At 41.6% G+C, this 19389-nt stretch overlaps 2 protein-coding genes across 10 annotated transcripts; one reads left to right on the top strand and one right to left on the bottom strand.

Moving 5' to 3' along the window:
* Window positions 1-141: 141 nt before the first annotated feature.
* Window positions 142-17975, bottom strand: SYCE2 (synaptonemal complex central element protein 2). 9 transcript variants are annotated; one of them, XM_079958961.1, is made up of 4 exons: window positions 17622-17975; window positions 4214-4335; window positions 2419-2623; window positions 142-972 (listed from the first exon to the last, which is right to left on the bottom strand). In XM_079958961.1, the coding sequence occupies exons 2-4, from the start codon at window positions 4327-4329 to the stop codon at window positions 778-780; spliced, it is 516 nt and encodes a 171-aa protein (XP_079815087.1). In that variant the 5' UTR covers window positions 4330-4335; window positions 17622-17975; the 3' UTR covers window positions 142-777. The 9 variants fall into 9 exon arrangements, with proteins under 9 accessions (XP_079815087.1, XP_079815085.1, XP_079815086.1 ...); XM_079958959.1 differs by lacking the exon at window positions 17622-17975 and adding an exon at window positions 6106-6209; XM_079958960.1 differs by lacking the exon at window positions 17622-17975 and adding an exon at window positions 6000-6085.
* LOC307206155 (uncharacterized protein) lies at window positions 5974-19371 on the top strand. Its single transcript, XM_079958954.1, has 4 exons — window positions 5974-6052; window positions 8869-8994; window positions 15227-15536; window positions 18013-19371. Exons 1-4 carry the CDS (start codon window positions 6023-6025, stop codon window positions 18171-18173), a joined length of 627 nt encoding a protein of 208 aa, XP_079815080.1. The 5' UTR covers window positions 5974-6022; the 3' UTR covers window positions 18174-19371.
* The last annotated feature ends 18 nt before the right edge of the window (window positions 19372-19389 follow it).

The raw sequence follows: 19389 nt of genomic DNA, 5'->3' as shown, positions 1-19389 counted from the left end.
CAGGAGACAGAAATCGGGGACCATGTTTCCCTTCATTCTGTTTTAGTCAGTATCTTTTCAAGCCATTTTGTTATATTTATAGTTCCTTAAGACATAATGGCAGTAGTTCAAACTCTTCTGTAAAACAAAAATAAAGTACAGTTTTTCATGCCAATATATTTCCAATTTTATTGAGTTTTCACCCTGGAATAATTCGACTCATGCACACAAGCAAAGAATGACAAACAAAGTGCCTGAAATTTGCTTACTGAGGGCCAAATGTGATATCTGTTGCATAGTTTGGTTTTGTAGTTGATTTTTTATTAAATGAAGGGGAGGAGCCTTTAACTCTTTGTTCCTACTGTGTTGTGATAGGAATCCCACCTCCCATGATACCAGTTGTGATGTAACAGGTGTGTGAGATAGGCCCAGCTAGGCCTGTGGCAGGGGCAAAGGAGTAAAGGCACCCTCCTGCCATTCAGTGGTCCCAATCCTGCTACCCCACCCTTCCACTTTAGCTATTTAACAAAAATCTGCTATATAATATGAACATGTCTAGTTTGATCCTGATAACTGGGATTCAATTTTTTCCTTTCTGTTTAAATACGTTCTTCCTTTCTCCACCTTCATTATTTTTTAAAGTATTTTTGAAACAAGTAACAAATTCAGAACAACAAAAACAGTCAGAACTCAGATTACAGGGGCTTGGGGTACCAAGTAAGTATATATCCATTACATTCACCAGTGATGCAAAAGGACATGTAACAATATTCCCCAACTTTTTCTCTCTCCATGCAATCACAATTCAGGCTGCTCACACAGGTCTTTATATAACATCTCCACAGTGTGACAGACCTTCCTGAGCTCTGTTTCAATTTGTTTGATCCTCTCCATGATCTGGTAAAGCTCTTGGATTTTATCTTGAATGAGCTTGTTATGATGATCATAGACAGGGAACATGCTTTCCTCCAACTTCTCTGCCAAGCTTGAAACCTTTTTGGTAGAAAGAGAAAGAAGCAGGAGTTAAAGTAGACTTTAGATTTCTAATGACTCCTTAGGAATAGGGTTTCCCTAAATAAAAAGACTACCTGCTTTTCATTTCTAACACAAATGTGTCCACCTATGAGTAGCTAAGGATTAAGTGATAATTCCTTAAGAGTGGCTATGCTCACACATCAGCTGTATGACAGTCACATTTACATGTAGGGTCTAGGAAGTATAGCAAAATGAAATGGCAGGATCGGGCTGTGACAAGTTAGAACACAATCGAATAGGCAACCATGCAGTAATTTTGAGTCCCTTTGAAGTGATCACAAAACGCTATTTGTGGTGTGGTCACTGTGGGGCTTTTTCAGGTGTTATTGATGCAACATGGACATGTCAGTAAACATAGGAAGGAGAGCCTGGCAAGCAGAGGGTGGCATGCTAAACACTGATTGCACCATGTTGGTCTCCCCACTGCCTCGCCCACTAAACAACAGCGACCCACCTACTGGAAAACTAATGTAGCAGCTCCACCCCACCCATAGAACCACTTCTGCCAAGCACAGAACAGTGCAGAGTTCACGGATGAAGATGAGCAAATTAGTCAATATGGATGTGGGAAAAGCACCTTTCAATACAGGAAGTGGGAAGAGGAAAGAATTGAGGGAGTTTGTCCAGTCATAGAATCATAGAATCATAGAGTTGGAAGAGACCACAAGGGCCATCGAGTCCAACTCCCTGCCAAGCAGGAAACACCATCAGAGCACTCCTGACATATGGTTGTCAAGCCTCTGCTTAAAGACCTCCAAAGAAGGAGACTCCACCACACACCTTGGCAGCAAATTCCACTGTCGAACAGCTCTTACTGTCAGGAAGTTCTTCCTAATGTTTAGGTGGAATCTTTTTTCTTGTAGTTTGGAACCATTGCTCCGTGTCCGCTTCTCTGGAGCAGCAGAAAACAACCTTTCTCCCTCCTCTATGTGACATCCTTTTATATATTTGAACATGGCTATCATATCACCCCTTAACCTCCTCTTCTCCAGGCTAAACATGCCCAGCTCCCTTAGCCGTTCTTCATAAGGCATCGTTTCCAGGCCTTTGACCATTTTGGTTGCCCTCCTCTGGACACGTTCCAGTTTGTCAGTGTCCTTCTTGAACTGTGGTGCCCAGAACTGGACACAGTACTCCAGGTGAGGTCTGACCAGAGCAGAATACAGTGGCACTCCACAGTCGGTGGAGGGGATGTGGTATGAGGGAATAAACTCAAGGCTGGTACTTAACATTTTTCCAGGACACTGGTGTTAACAATTTGTAAATCTTAGTTAAATGCACCAGGTAGATTTGTAATGTTTTGGGGGAAAATAATACAAAACATTTGCTAACTGGCAAGATGGAGCTCAATAATTCTTTCTTGATCCTCAGATTCCCTGCACTCCATTACCCCCACATATTTACCTTCATCAAAAGACCTTCTCGGAAATTGTTCATGAGCACTTGGTCTTCTTTACGCTTCTCATTCATCTTATCAATTATTTGCTGGGCTCTTTCTTGCAGATTTTCAATAGATGAATCAAGGGCTATAAAATAACTTGAGGATTTGCTGTCCGACTCCCCTCCAGTTGTATTTGAATTAGGAAGAGATGTGTTAGAAGTTTCTTTCCTATAGATCATGAAAAAATGTCAAATGCTGTTTGAATTGTCTTCATTTTTGCCTTTGAATTCAAAACAGCAAAGGCACCAATATTTTACTCAAGAGTGGGGGCTACTCAATTTATCTGATTTTTTAAAGAAGTTCAAATTATAAAGAAATTGGTTATGCATACACACAAAATAAGCCAAAAGAAATGAATCATAATTTAGTCATATCTTACAACATATTCTACTTCACAGGATTATCAAGAAAGTTTGCTCAAAAAAGTAACAGGAAGAAAAAGTCAAGACCACTCAGTCCAGACACTAGGGGACATATCACCAAACTGGTTTCTGATTCCAAACCAAGGTGCATTATTGGGGGGGGGGCGGATTCTCATTGGGGGCAAACATATTCACTGTAAATTCAATAAAAAATTGCCAGATGTTATAAAATGTATCTTTCTTAATTTGTCCCCTAAAGAGACATATTTTGCTTAATTATTCTGAGACTGACAGGAATCAGGCTTTGTTGTACCAGGTACCCAGCAAGAGGTCAAGGTATTCCCAATGTCTAGTGATAACCAATCTGGCTGTCATTAATAGGAAGCCTACAAGTTCCTTGAGCTTTCAGTCTTCATTTTAGTTTTCACAGTAATGGAATAGGCAGAAGATCCTGGCCCATAATACAGTTGATATTGATGAAAATTATATCCCCAAAGAATGTTGCTTTGGGACACTCCCACCAAGTAAGTCTCTTTACTGTGCCAACATCGCAAGCAGGAGAGGTTGTTTTAGATGTATGGAAGAGTTGCACTGGCATATTGTGCCAATGAAACACACTTTGAGAATTACTTCCACTCGCACCAAAAGATTCCAGGTTTTCTTCATATCCAAGTCTCTGCCACTGACCCTTCCTCCAAAAAGCCCAGGGGGAGCATTGAGAAGGTTATCCCATTTTATCCTCACAACAACCCTGGAGGCTGAAAGCCCACCAGTGAATTTCACGATTGAGCCAAAGAACCCCATCCAAAGTCCTACATTTCATCTAGTATTCTCTTGATTGAAGAAATGTGGACTCATCCCTTCTCTCTGATCCCATAATTCAGTGGGGGTCACTGGAATATTCTGAGGAATAGGCCCTGGTCTTGCATTGCATGCAACAGGTCCCAAATCAGTCCCTGGCATTTACAGGCAGGGCTGGGAAACCCACCTGTCTGAAGCCCTGAGGAGCTGCTGCCAGTCTGTAGAAAATACTGAGGTAGATGAACCAATACTATAAGGAATATTCCTATGTTCCAATGGTTGCGGCCATAATGTGCATAATATTTGTGTACAACCTTAGTCAAGCATCCACATTTTGGTTATGTGGTACTCTGGACCAGGTGCAGCCATAGCTGATACTGCTAAGTGTTCCCATACTAGGAGTGAACCACACTGAAAACCGATCTCTCTAAAAAGTTTGCTTTATGAATGATTCCAACTTTGTTACCCATATCAACTCCTTCACATTTGTTAAATCGTTAGATTAGGACATGCTTTTGTCAATATGCACAGTTATTTTAAGATTTAACAGTATTTTGGTTTATTTGGTGTGTTTTTTAAAAAATGTAATTCTTACCTGGATGGATTATCACTTAAGTCATTTCTTTCTAGATTAGTGAAGATGTCAAATGGACTATCAGGTTTATCTTGCTCCTGTTCTGACTCTTGGAGCTGAAATTTCTTATTAGACATAGCAGCCTGTAATGATGAGGAGAATAAGTTTATCTATAACACAGAGATTTAAAAAACACCAAAGGATAATTACAAAATACTTGTATTACAAAACTTACGTACCATTTCTCTATAAGGAAAATTATAATAAATACTGTAACTAACTGTGAATACTCTCAGAAATTCAGGACAAGCATGCTGAGCAGATTTAGGCATATTTTGTCTGTGGTCAGCACAGTACATGTAAGTGTTCATTCAGAATCCACTAATCAAATCTGTTATGGGTGATGGAAAATGCTAAAATCTCAGATGGCTCTTACTGATCTTGCCTGGGTCATGAAAGAGATAAAATCCTCATCTAGTTCTAGATGAAATCAAAGCCTAGCATTCAACAACTGTTTACTTGGATTCCATCCTTGGCTTGGGCCTGTATTTTTCCATCACAGGACGACATGACATTAGACTGCAAGCCACTTCTGAAACTCCAAAGCAGGTTTTGACGCAGCAGAGGCATCAGCTGAACAATAAAATAAGACACTCAATGTGCTGTGCATGCAGATGAGATATACCTCCTACTCTGGATTGTGGCTAATATGGAAGAACAGTTAATAAAGTGAGGACAGAGATGCCCATCTCTCTCACATGCCCACCTACATAATGACAGCAACTTCAGAAGGTTAAATAATAAACCCGCAATAGAAAAAATTAATCTGAGCTGACCCTCCAACCCTAGTTTGCTGAGAACCAAAGAAATGATGACTTCTTGAACAACTTCTAATCTGTTCAGCTTGGGGTTGGCTGGAGAGCATTCTATCCACAATTTGATTTATCCTGCTTCATTTATAGTCACTGTGTTCAGGAAATTCCAATAGGAAAGGAATTAAGTGCAATCTAATGCTCTATATGTATATCTGAGAATGAATCTGAATCACTATGTATGATGGTTTGCTTCTTTTCAAGTGAGTAATATTAATGTTAAATAAATTTTTTAAGAAGCAGTTTTTCTCCTCCAGAACCCGAGAAAAGACGGAAGCGAAAATATATCTGCATGCAAGATGGAAAACGGGGTTTTTTTTAGCTGATAGGCTGATGAGACTTGGGAGCAAAGAAAAACCTCAGCTTAGATACCTCTTCAGTCATGAAGTTGTGTGACTTTGGCCAAGCCCTTCGTTTTTGTCATGTATGAAAAATTGAGGCTATCATAAGAGAATTAGGCTTTTATAAGTTACGTATATCATTCAGTTCTCCATTTAAAAGGGGGAAAAAGTTGTCTTTCTTAAAACACCTCCCCACTTTTTAAAGCTTTGCTAATGTTACAATTAGAAATAAGGAGGGGCAGATCTTTTTCATGACTGAAAAAGTCACAAAAGTCACAAAGTTTTTGTACAGTACCCTGGCACCTTCTTGCTGCCCAGTGGCAGCCATTTTGTGCTGGCACCCACAACACTTTTAACACTCGGGGGTTTTTTACCACAGAAAAGAAAGCACGAGGGGGGAGGGATTACAAAATGGTGTAATCTGTGTACGGTAGGGAGGGGAGATGATGGGGTACATTTCTCTCCGCCCGATATTAACCAAACGTCTTGATGTGTGACTAACTACGAGGTCCATGGGACACTACTCAGGACATGTTTAAGAGACATTGCTATATAAATAATCTCCTCACAGAAATGAAAAAGGATCACACACGCCCTACTCTCAAGAAGGATTGTGCATGGAAGAAGAGCCCAAAGGAAAAATGGGAGTGGGGGGTGGGGCTTGAAACTGTGATTTTGTGAGAAAGGTGTCACAGTTTACCATTTTCCTTCACTGCTTTTGTTCTAAGACAAGTGGACCAAACTCTGCCCTGAGGGAAAGCTGATTCCCGCCCAAAATTCCCTCAGGGCAGCAGCAAGCCTTTTCCTAGCATTTAACGGGTACGAGGGGCCTGGCTACAAATATCTGCATTTCCAAATCACCAGCCATCAGAACACATTTTGTTCGAATGAAAGACTATCTGTTTTTCTATTTATTTATGCTACTACATATTTATTTATACTCCCCCCTCTTTTCCTGACAGGGAATAGCTATACAGTGGTACCTCAGGTTACATACGCTTCAGGTTACATACGCTTCAGGTTACAGACTCCGCTAACCCAGAAATAATGCTTCAAGTTAAGAACTTTGCTTCAGGATGAGAACAGAAATCCTGCTCTGGTGGCAGCGGGAGGCCTCATTAGCTAAAGTGGTGCTTCAGGTTAAGAACAGTTTCAGGTTAAGAACAGACTTCCAGAACAAATTAAGTACTTAACCCGAGGTACCACTGTACAGTAATACCTCATGTTACGTCATAGTGGGACGTCAAATTCCACCCATTGCATTTAATGTCTTGCCATTTAAATTAAAATTGTAATACAGTGGTACCTCGGGTAAAAATTACAGTGAAAATGTATATTAAATAGGCAAACTTCTAATCTTTTATAGAAGCAGACTGGTGATAATTGAGAACAACTGAGATGATTTAATGACACCTACAGTGGGGGCAGGAACCACTACATTTGCAATAATACATAGCATAGATAAACTGGCATTGGTCAGCTAATTAACATATACAGTATTATAAAAAAAAAAAAATCTATTTAACCCAAAAGCAGTGGCATTGAACTTTTTCATGTATTGTAATTCAGCTGTTTCATGTTGTATTCTTCCTTGAGTCCAGAATGGACACCTTAAGATAAGTTTATTAAAGAGTGTCCTGGAAGGCTGGTTTGTGGATATCCACTGGTTTGTGGATATTGCAGTTTCTCCTGGCAATGTCCACTTCTTGCCCAGTTCAAAATAAAATTAGTTAAACATTAGTTGCAAGTCCATATAAAATACATACTTATACATATAATCTGACAGTTCTTTCATTAATTTGCTATTCTGCAAAGACCGATTTGTAGAGTAAGAACAGGATAAGAAAGTTGAGAGCCATGACTCTGAAAATCCAGAGGATGGAAAGAAGACTCTTGTCTTTTAAAAGTTAACAAATCTAGACTGAGATTCCACAATCAGTGAGGCTTTGTGAGTTGTCCTGGATTTGGGTGACTCCACATATGAGATTTGCCAGCTGGTGTATTTTTACTATCATAATCCATGTGCAGACAGCACCAAAATAGAGCTTCGCACCTTAAGAAAAGGGGGCACACCTCCCCCTTGCCTTGGTTAATAGGATTACTAAACTAAAAGTATTACACTACAGAGCACTAAAGCAAAAAGCCACCCAACTTTCTTGTTAAAGTGGAGCGATATTTTGAAAATGATCAGAAAAGAAACGCAAGACAGAGGAGGCAGCGCTACCAGGTGGGAGGATGAAGTATTTTGAGTTTAGGAACCCTGTCGAGATAAATATTGCTGAGTGTTTCATCCAAGTACATTTCCTTAAGTCCAGAAATGTGCAAATATCCCAGGCAATTCATTTCAATATGTTATGGCCTAGTTAATTAATAACAACAACAGCAAAAGCTACTTTCAGCTTTTATTTTAAAAATAAAAATGATTTTTTTTAAATTTAATTTTAAAATCTTTTTTTTTTTTTGCAGTTAAAAGCTCAGAAAGGCAGTTTTAAGGTTCCAAGAGTGTATAATGAATTGAAAAAGATGTTTAAGATAACATTTGTAAAAAAAAAACACCCAGAAGCTTTTCTCTTGGGAATTATGGGATCAGAACTACCTAAACAGTATAGAAATCTATTTATGTATGTACAGAAACTGATGGAGTATGCAGAAATGGCAAAACTTACCGGAAGAATAAGAAATCAAGATAACAAACTTTTTAGAAAGGAATGGAAATGGTTTATTGCATATTTACAAATACTGTAATCAGATCAAGACATTGGCAGGATTATTGTAAAAACCTGCAGTTTCAAAAATATATACGAGATATGTATGAGATAGATGAATAAAAAAATAAATTAAGATGATTTAGAGTATGCAGGAAAGGACGAAAATAAATTCAAAGAACTGCAGAAAGAAGGGGAAGGGAGACGACCTGGAAATAATAATAATAATAATAATAATAATAATAATAATAATAATGTTAAAATTATGGTTGAATAATTGTTGTAATGTATATAAATGAACTATTTATCTAATTTATATACATTACAGCAAATATACATACATATATATATATATATATATATATATATGCATATATATATATGCATGCTGTGGCCAGCTTCCTGCAATAATGTGCTCCCTTCAAAACAAATTCACTTCATGCTGATAGTTGTAACTCCTTTAAGCCACTACATTTAGGAGATGTGTGTTCAGTTGACTATCTTCTTATCTTGTATCCTAGGCTCTTCTCTACTGGTCATTGACCGAAATAAATATACTGTACTACTGTGCTGTTATCATCAGCTGTGCATTCAAAAGCCCAAAATGAGATCCAACCAGACAAGAAACCATTCCGTGACATCACTTGAGTGGGCGGAGTCTTTCCCTGGGTTTCCCTGGCCAGGCGCTCTCTGCACTTTTCAAAGCAGCGGCCTGGGCAGTGACCGCAGCTGCTAATCTATTTGTTGTGCTTCTTCAGCGGAGTCCTGAAACCAGAGGAGCTCAGAACTGCCTTCTTCTCAGCTGCTGCCTGCCAAACTTGCAAAGAAGCAGATGCGCCATCAAAGCAGGGGACGAGAACATAAAATCCAACATCACCACCCAGGTAAAAGATGGGGAGGGGTATGTGGAAACTAGAAGGAAACTTTTAATAACTGTGCAGGAAAATGATGTTAGTTTCTGTCATTCCTCACATGATAAGCAGCAGCACCCACCAGAATTCCCTTTGCTGCACCAGTGGAAAGTGTTAAAAGTGCAGGTTGCTTTTGCCCTCGCTATGGAACGTGTTAAAATGTGTCTGCTTGCTTTCTCACTTGCTTGAACAGCAGTGCATTGATACAAGACCCCTGGGTTTTATGCTGGATTTGTAGGGAGGGCAGAGAGTCATATAACAGGAGCTGATGCCAAATCGTCCCTTCTGATGTACTTTGCCTTCTGTCTCTCTGTAACTAGCTATAAAGTGATGCACCCCCAGAGCCACTCATAACTGGCACTAACAATTTAAATATAGTGGTTTTTTCTGTGTGCATTTTCTTTTTTCTTTCAAGCCATAACTGCAGAGGCAGGCTAGGGGGAAAACAACCAAACAAAAGAGCAGTTATTTTAAGCCTTGTAAATCTTAATAACTTCTTGGAAGGCTTAGGAACAAGTAACAGGATTCCACAAAGCCTTTGCTCAGTAACCCTCATTGGAATTAGCAAGAAGGCGAGGAGGCAAATTTCCCCACAAATGACTTTATTGCTTTTAAAATTTGAATTATTTTCTCAATGGTGCCTTTCTACCTTTCTTCCCCCCCCTTAGAAATTAAATGCTGCTCAGTACCAACAACTGTTATACCCGATTGGAGGAGGCAGCATCACTTCCTACTGATTAATCTGGTTGGGTAGCCATGTTAGTCTCTTGTAGGAAAAAACAAGACTCCTGTGACAAAATGCATTTAACAAAGAAGGCTTTGTATTGTATTTATTAGTTTTAATATGCCACTACTACATCAGGCTGAAAAAACCTGAATAAAATTCTTACTACACAGTGGTGTCCAAACTTTTTTCAAAGAGGGCCAGATTTGATGAAGTGAAGGGCCGTGAGGGCCGGCCAAAGGGCCAACCAAAGTTGTTGCCCTTTTTAATGATTTTACCCCAAAGTTGCTGAGGTTTTTTTAGGCTTTTACCCCAGGAAATAAACTGCCACAGGGGCTGGATTAAACTGACCATCTGACTTTGCACATGCCTGGATTAGGGGCAAACCACTCTTTTCCCCTGCCTTGCTTTTCTAATATTCAAAATAGAGGCAATCTTCCTTTCTAAGGGACAGGGTGCTTTTTTACACAATCCTTCATTTCAGCAAGTTGTTGGACAATGTCATGAAGTTTCTGTCAAGTGAGAATCTTTCTGACATTTGAAATACAGTACAGCTGTCTAGTTCCCATTTGCCATGCTAGTTCTATGAACAAAGGCTCTGGTATCCTTAATAGCTGCGTAGCTAAAATGCATTTTTGGAGATATTACAAGGCTTTGAAAAGCTGTACGTTCCTGGATCCTAGCTGCTAGCAGTGGCCCTGTTTGGGTGAATAGTCCTAAAGGTGTTTTTTTTTTTTAAAAAAAACCAAACCTTTGGAAGGCAATAGGAAGCTGTACGTTCTGGATCCTAGCTGCTAGCAGTGGCCCTGTTTGGGTGAATAGTCCTAAAGGTGTTTTTTTTTTTTTAAAAAAAAAAACCAAACCTTTGGAAGGCAATAGGAAGGTCACTCATTGATACTGATGTGTTAATTTGCTATGCTGTCTTGCATGTCCGCATTCCTATTGATGCATACTTCTAACTACATAGACATGGGACCTGCTTCCTTGTGGTGAGCTCCCACACCTCTGCCAAATTTCTGGGATAGTTCCTGGCCTATAGCTTGGCTACACAGTTATAAAATTTATAAAAGCTTTTTTGTTAAAATTACCATGTTTATTAGTTGCCCAACAGCCAAGATTCAGTCATATAAGAAAAACAATAAAACTCAATATACAATTCTAAAAAGAAGCATGAAAAAGGTAAATATATCACAGAGAGAAAGCTAAAACTATATCCATTTTAGAACTTCATTCTGAAACATTCCAAGTGTTAAAGGAAAAGATTTAAAAGGCCATTGTAGCTCGGACATTGATTCGCTACTGGTTGATTTTTGTTCTGCCCAGTGAAATATTGCTGCTTTCTTTGAATTGGCAACAAGTGCTTCTACAGGAGTCTTAATTTGTAAGATTATTGAACTGTATTGCATGGCTACAATGAAGTCTGAAGGTGTATTTTTTACAGCAATCCTGCTATGCTGACCAACATGCAGCATCAGCAAACATCAATAACCCAGAACAAGTTATTGCACAGAGATAGAGCAGACTTCCAGTTTGCTGTTGCACTCATGGCTTTGTCTTAGGACTCCTAACATCCTTCTGGACCGTCTTGAGGGGTTGAGAGCTGGGGGCACTGTCATACAGTGGTTCCGCTCCTTCCTCCTGGGCCGTGTTCAGAAAGTGGTGGTGGGGGATGAGTGTTCAGACCCCTGGGCTCTCACTTGTGGGGTGCCTCAGGGTTCTGTCCTCTCCCCCATGCTTTTCAACATTTACATGCAGCTGCTGGGAGAGATCATCAGGAGGTTTGGGCTGGGTGTTCATCAGTATGCGGATGATACCCAGCTCTACCTCTCCTTTAAATCAGAACCAGTGAAGGCGGTGAAGGTCCTGTGTGAGTGTCTGGAGGCGGTTGGAGGATGGATGGCAGCTAACAGATTGAGGTTGAATCCTGACAAGACAGAAGTACTGTTTTGGGGGGACAGGAGGCGGGCAGGTGTGGAGGATTCCCTGGTCCTGAATGGGGTAACTGTGCCCCTGAAGGACCAGGTGCGCAGCCTGGGAGTCATTTTGGACTCACAGCTGTCCATGGAGGCACAGGTCAAATCTGTGTCCAGGGCAGCTGTTTACCAGCTCCATCTGGTACGTAGGCTGAGACCCTATCTACCTGCGGACTGTCTCGCCAGAGTGGTGCATGCTCTGGTTATCTCCCGCTTGGACTACTGCAATGCACTCTACGTGGGGCTACCTTTGAAGGTGACTCGGAAACTACAACTAATCCAGAATGTGGCAGCTAGACTGGTGATTGGGGGCGGCCACCGAGACCATATAACACCGGTCTTGAAAGACCTACATTGGCTCCCAGTACGTTTCCGAGCACAATTCAAAGTGTTGGTGCTGACCTTTAAAGCCCTAAACGGCCTCGGTCCAGTATACCTGAAGGAGCGTCTCCACCCCCATCGTTCTGCCCGGATGCTGAGGTCCAGTGCCAAGGGCCTTCTGGCAGTTCCCTCATTGCGAGAAGCAAAGCTACAGGGAACCAGGCAGAGGGCCTTCTCGGTAGTGGCGCCCGCCCTGTGGAACGCCCTTCCAGCAGATGTCAAAGTGATAAACAGCTACCTGACATTCAGAAGACATCTTAAGGCAGCCCTGTTCAGGGAAGTTTTTAACGTGTGATATTTTACTGTATTTTTGGTTTCTATGGAAGCCGCCCAGAATGGCTGGGGAGGCCCAGCCAGATGGGCGGGGTATAAATAATAAATTATTATTATTATTATTATTATTATTATTATTATTATTATTATTACTACTACTACTACTGAGACATTATAAATCAAACTGAATTGTCACTATCCGTACTTTTCGCTTTTAATTTCCTTCTGACCTCACTAGTTAACAGCTCTGCACCTTTTTACTATCACCGTGTGTGTGTGTGTGTGTGTGTGTGTGTGTGTGTGTGTATATATATATATATATGCAACTGTCAACTGCCTAGCCTAGGAATGATTTATGCCATAATGAAATGTAACTCTTCAAGGTGCCACAAGATCCTTTGCTGATTATTCAGGAAGGTTTTGTGGAAAGAACTAGTACCCCATTCTGACTTCATATTGCCACATCTTTACAATTAATTTTGCTCCCTCCAGCTACCAACTTTATAACTGTAGAAGTGGATGCCAGTACCAATTATTGACAAAGCTAGCTGCTATTGCCCATCACCTAATCATCCTCCCACAGAGGGTATTTTGCTAGTTGGTGAATATACATAGTAGGAGGTCAGTAAAGGAGCACACCGGGATAGATTTATTATGAAACAGGAGGTTGAAAACACATGGGCTGAAACTCCATCCCATTCATACTATGCAAAATGCAGACAACCTATTTAAGGTCAGAGCTTTTGCCTTCATACTAAGGGTGTTAACAGAGCAGCAAAAAGTACAGTAAGCAAAACCTCATTAAAATCTCTTCTTTGCAGCAATATGAAAATAGTTGCCTACTACTACTACTACTACTACTACTAATAATAATAATAATTTATTATTTGTACCCCAGCCACTCTGGGCGGCTTCCACAGAGACCAAAAAAACACTAAAATGTCACACATTAAAAATTTCCCTGAACAGGGCTGCCTTAAGATGTCTTTTGAATGTCAGGTAGTTGTTTATCGCTTTGACATCTGATGGGAGGGCGTTCCACAGGGCGGGCGCCACTACTGAGAAGGCCCCCTGCCTGGTTCCCTGTAGCTTTGCTTCTTGCAATGAGGGAACCGCCAGATCTGTTTGCAAATATTATGCTAACTTAGTAGCATTATTTGCACCTTACTTAAATGGGTGTGACTCTGGCAGGGGTGTCATTTAGAAAGGCACAAGAGGAACTCTCCTGACTGTATTCGGGATAAAGAAGGAATTATTTGCAACAGGTTTGCCTTCCCTTTTGGGCTTTTCAGCATGTGTGGTAAGATGCAGTTGCCCATTTGTTTAATTTTCCTGCCACCCTGCTTGAGGAACACTCCCATCCTGTGATTTAAAGGCTGGGAGAAGCTTGTGGGATTGCCACAAAAGAGATGGAGAAATTTCTGGGATTGCCACAAAAGAGATTGATAAATTTCTGGGATATAAAATGGTGTATGGACCCCCTTCTTAGAGTAGAACTGGGATCTGCCTGGAGCATCCTTCTTAACAGTACTAAGAGTCCATCTGTGCTTGAAGTAGGGAACCAGTGGCCTTTCAGATGTTGTTGGACTCTATCTCCCATCAGTCCCAGAAACCATACCCAGTGGTAAGGCATGGCAGTTGTAGGCTAGCAACATACTGATGACAGCAGGGTGATGTAACCTGGCAATGGCCAACCTGTCACCACTAGAAGATCAAGTCTTAATTGCTCTCTGCAGGTTATGGGGAAGTTTGCCAGGTAGTTTTTCTTGGTAGTGCAGCACTTGTAGCACCACAACCTGAAATTGCTAAAAAAATTAAATAAATCCCCTTATTTGCCAAGTTCAAATAGGGAATTCTAATGCTAAATGTTGATGTAACCCATTTGTAGGACTCCTAGTAAATTTTCAATTTCTGTTGAATATTTATTTATATGATAATATTTGAGTGCTCGGCATAGAAAAGGACTGGTACCTGCTTTTGGAATTTTGAGGGGGAAATGACCTGTCTCTGTTCTAATGGCTAGGGATGGAAATAGGATTAGTTATTTGGAGCAGAAGACTCAAGGAACTGCCTGGATAACTTGTTTCTTTATGTATAGGTGTTGATTTTACTGTATTATTTACTTGGTGCTATACACAGCTTTGTGATTTTCAAATGAGAAGTGGTATAGAATATTTAAAATAAAAGGTAGAAAAGGATGGGGGAAAGCAGCATTCTAAATAAATAGATGAAGATAGACGGGAATGAAATTACAAGTTCTGTCAAGGTTTGACAGGATCTGGCATACTGGACTTTTATGCAAACCTCTTACCACACTTAGAGCTTAGTCCTCACTGAGGTGGTAAGCCTGTGTCCAGACAGTACTACTTCACACTGTTTTTGAAAAGATTCCATGTGCACAAACATTGGAGAACCCTCATTGGTTTTTAACTCTCCCTGACCCCAGTGCCATTTTCCCAATCTAAATTGTCACTTCCAAAGCTGTTACTGAGCCCAAAATAGCAAAAACTCTTAAAGCAGCAGCTGCTGGGAAACACTACTCTCTTTTTAAGTCCAATGTTCCTGCGGTAGGATGCTAAGAAACCTGTTGGTTGGTGTCAAACAAACAGTGAGCCAAACAAACTGATTTCAGAGGGGTTACCCAGGGGGTGCAGATCAATGGTTTCCTTGCTGCTGCTGCCAACCCATGCTCCATTCCCTCAACAAAAACCCCTGCATGGTAGGCAACCCCCTCTTCTCCAATACCACTGCAAATTTGGCTGTAAGAGCAAGTATAAGTCATTTGCAAATGGCATCAGGACAGGGCTCATGATGGGCCCCTAACTAACCAAAGTATCTTCCCCTTGTGTTTCAGACTCTCCCTGTCCCTGCAGCCACTTATCCACCAGGCAACAAGGCTCCACAATATCAGAACATGGCTCTCCCCTCTCAAACGTGGCCAATGAACATGAGCTCCTCGAATCGCACCGAGACCTTGGCACTACTTACTCAACCCTCTTCCTCCAATGAGAGCCCTCTTTACAGTGAATACCAGCCAGCTGCCTATGACCTTGTTCCATTGCCCAAAGCTGTGCTCTACATGATCATGGCCGTGATGGTGGTGGTGAGTGTGGCCTATGCCATTGTCGGTCACCTGATTAAAGACCTGGCACATGATCTGGCAGGTGAGTGTGGCAGCTGACAGCAGCAGTGATGTACAATAAACTATGCCCTTTGTAGCATTCAGTGCTTTAAAAAAAAATCCCACAATCTGCACCAAGAAAAGCTGAATTCTGTGACCTGTATAATTATGCAGACTTCTCAAGCTTTGCCCAATTTACAGTGGTACCTTGGGTTAAGTACTTAATTCGTTCCAGAGGTCCGTACTTAACCTGAAACTGTTCTTAACTTGAAGCACCACTTTAGCTAATGGGGCCTCCTGCTGCTGCCGCACCGCCAGAGCACAATTTCTGTTCTCATCCTGAAGCAAAGTTCTTAACCTGAAGCACTATTTCTGGGTTAGCGGAGTCTGTAACCTGAAGCGTATGTAACCTGAAGCGTATGTAACCCGAGGTACCACTGTATTCTGGTTTACTAGCCATGAGAATGGACACTGAGAAATACAGGACACTAACTACACAGAGCCTTATTTCTCTGTATTGGCATCCATCTGTCTCGAGAGCAAGATGTCTGGCACCAGCTTGGCTGCAGGAATTACCGGAAGAAAGCATACAAGGCGCCATCCAGCTGTCTTAGGGACTCCACTCTGGCTTTGTGTAAGGTTTACTCCTTAGTCTTTTCTTTTCCTGAAGATATCCCCACAAGGCGTAAGTAGTTTAGGATTGAGATGGGCTACCTTCTCAGGATTATGATCCCTGTTACTAAGGTTTATTTCTGTAAATCTTTTAATTCACACATTTTGGTTTTTCCAAGCAGTCACTGTTGAGATGCTTTCTAGCTACCAGGGCTAGAAACATTTTTGAATGGAAATTGTGAAGAAACTAACTTTGAACTCTGTACCATACTCTGCATTTTGCCTATGCTCCTGTAGTGTAAAATATACACACAGCCCAGCCTTTTATGACTGTTAAAAAACCCCAAAAACTCATTACCTATTTCAATGGGATTCATGTGCTTGATTCCAAGATGTGAGAATGTTTTGCACATAGAAATTTCCAACAGTCCTGTGAAATGCTACACAACCTGGTTGTAGTCCTGAGGTCTGAAGATCAGCGAGTAGAGTTACGATCATTCCAATAAAATGTTTTCTGGTGGGACCAGCTTTGTAACACAATTCCCATCTCTATCGGGCTCTTTATTTGGGATAGGGGAAAGACAGGGGGGAGCTGCAATGACAGACATTCAACACTAGGAATTTATGGATACTGTGACCATCTCCCCTACAGCCCTTCACTTCTACTTGCAGAAATTAGGGGGTGGCGCTGTGGTCTAAACCACTGATCCTCTTGGGCTTGCCAATTGGAAGGTCGGCAGTTCAAATCTCCACAACAGGGTGAGCTCCCTTTGCTCTGTCCCAACTCCTGCCAACCTAGCGGTTTGAAAGCATGCCAGTGCAAGTAGATAAATAAGTACTGCTGTAGTGGGAAGGTAAAGGACATTTCCGTGCGCTCTGGCTTCAGACATGGTGTTCCGTTGTGCCAGAAGCGGTTTAGACATGCTGGCCACATGACCCGGAAAGCTGTCTGTGGACAAATGCTGGTGAGATGAGCACTGCAACCCCATAGTCGCCTTTGACTGGACTTAACTGTCCAGGTGTCCTTTACCTTTACTTGTAGAAAATATTTGGGGTTGTAAAGTGCTTCCATCACTAGATATGTGCCACAAAGCATAGCATAATATAGCTATATACCACCACAGCATAAATCTGATCTACACCATAAAAGAAAAAGAAAAAACCACTTGGGCATAGTAACACCACTATTCCCAGACATGACACAAACGAAGTACTATTTTGCATTATCTTGTTCTATAATTGAACACTTATTTAAAACCAACACTAAAGGGTACTATCTACTATTATGTGAGCTGAGTTGGCCTGTCTCCATTCACTTGCCATAACCAACGCCAAACAGCTTGCCCTTATATTTGTATTGTATCAAAGTGCATCCCTTATATTGTGTAGCAGTCCATCACACTTACTGCTAGAGGCCATGTGCTCAAGTTGATGAATAGAGCTCCATGGAGAATGCAGAACCCCTTCTAATACAGAGTCAGATGAAAACAGGGCAGTAGCTATTCATAGTAGGCACCTATTTTGTTAGTAGCTGCATTTCATTTACAATAAATCAGCAGGTAAGTTTGCAATGCAGAACACTAGTCCAGCCATTTTCTTAGTGGTGCTCAAGATTCCTCCCCCTGCAGTGCTAAGGTGCTTTTCCTACAGGAAAGGAAAACACAGGATGGCAGCTTTGGAGACATTTGCCTTTAGGGAATAGGATATATAGCTTAGTGGGAGAGGATGATTCTATAGGCACAAAGACTCAGGCTCACTCCCTGGCACCTCCTTTTAAAAATGGATCTTGGATAGCAAATCAGGGAAATACAACTTGGCTGACAATACAGGGCTGAAACACCTTCCCTTCCTTGATAAAACGACTGTAGATGGCAGTTTCATGTGCCCCCTTTAATTTCTCCCTCTAGATTGCTTGCTGGGGCCACAGCCTGAGGAGCCTGACGAGGAGGAGCCAGAGCCCCCACCTCTTACAGGTTTCCAGCCCTCCCTCTTGGCCAAGGCCCGCACTTGCAGCTGCTCAACACACCACCACCAAGAGGAGGTTCATATAACATTAGAGGTGACATAGTGACCGTGGAAGAGCAGGCAGCAGAGCCTTGCGGAAAAGGAGAGCGGAGTTCTTGGCTTCCTGAATTGAATGGGAGAAAACGGGCATGGCAGACCAGCAAAAAGAGCCCAAGGAAGGAGGCAGACAACCACGTAAAGAGGCACCGGCCTGTTCTGAAGCAGTCGTCCCGCCTTCTCATGGCAACAGCTGTCTTGCTCTTCAACTTCTGGGACTCTGCTTCTCTGGCACCATGAATTCAACTTCCATGATTATCATTATTTTTAGTTTTATAGGCAGTGGCCTCTTCTCCTTTTTCTTCCTAAGAAGACTGAACTGGAGAATCACTGGAAACTCACCTAACCAGCTTCATGAACCAGACTACTGCTTTGGGCCTAAGAGGCTTTTGTCTAGACTGCGAGAGGAAGGGCTGGGCTCCAAAATGGTACCTGAAGGCAGAACCTAGGAAACAAGGATCTGGAACCACTTGGTTGTTGAACACTGCTTCAGCTTTGTGATATTTTACTCCATGAGGTGGAACATCCAGAGTCTGGGGAGGGCAAGGGCTACTCACACAGCTCTGGCATTTCAAAAGGGCTTTTTTGTACAATAAAGTAATTAAACCTGTATGCCTTGTGGGCTCTTGTCTCCAACTGCTGAATGACAGGAAGTTAATAATGACAGAGGTAGTGACTATCCTTCCTCATTTGGCACTTGGCCTGGTCATGGTCTCAGCTCCTTTTTGAGAGCTTGAATATGAACAAAGTTTTAGCAGAACTTCCCAAGGTGTAGAACATGGACTTTCCTTCTTTGCAGATCTTACCCTTAGTATCTGTAGCCCAGATTTTGCTTTACAGCCCCCCCCCCTCAAACTGTGTGTGCTTTATCTGACACCTGCTTGTAGAGACAGCTGGAAATCAGGATATCGAAATGTGTATATACCAAGTCCTTTCCGAACATTTGCCTCCTACCAGGCTTCCCAAAATACAGTGTTTGGTAGGAAAAGGGTCAACGTAAAACCAACCCACTGTCCTCTCATGTTCTAATGCTTAACAACATTTTAAGATCAACAGCAGCCCTGCTTGTGGGTTCTTTTGAAGAGGGCATGAGACACAGAAGGACTGGGGATGAAGAGGAGACAATAAAATGATTATAATGGACGAGAAGAGGAAAGGTTGACATGGAGGCAAATAGAAGAAAGAATTCAAGGCACAGAATTTTTTTTAAATGCTGAATTTTT

This window comes from Podarcis cretensis (assembly GCF_951804945.1).
Source record: "Podarcis cretensis genome assembly, chromosome: 17".
In the NCBI taxonomy this organism is placed as follows: domain Eukaryota; kingdom Metazoa; phylum Chordata; class Lepidosauria; order Squamata; family Lacertidae; genus Podarcis; species Podarcis cretensis.
This window is presented reverse-complemented; position numbering and strand designations above follow the sequence as displayed.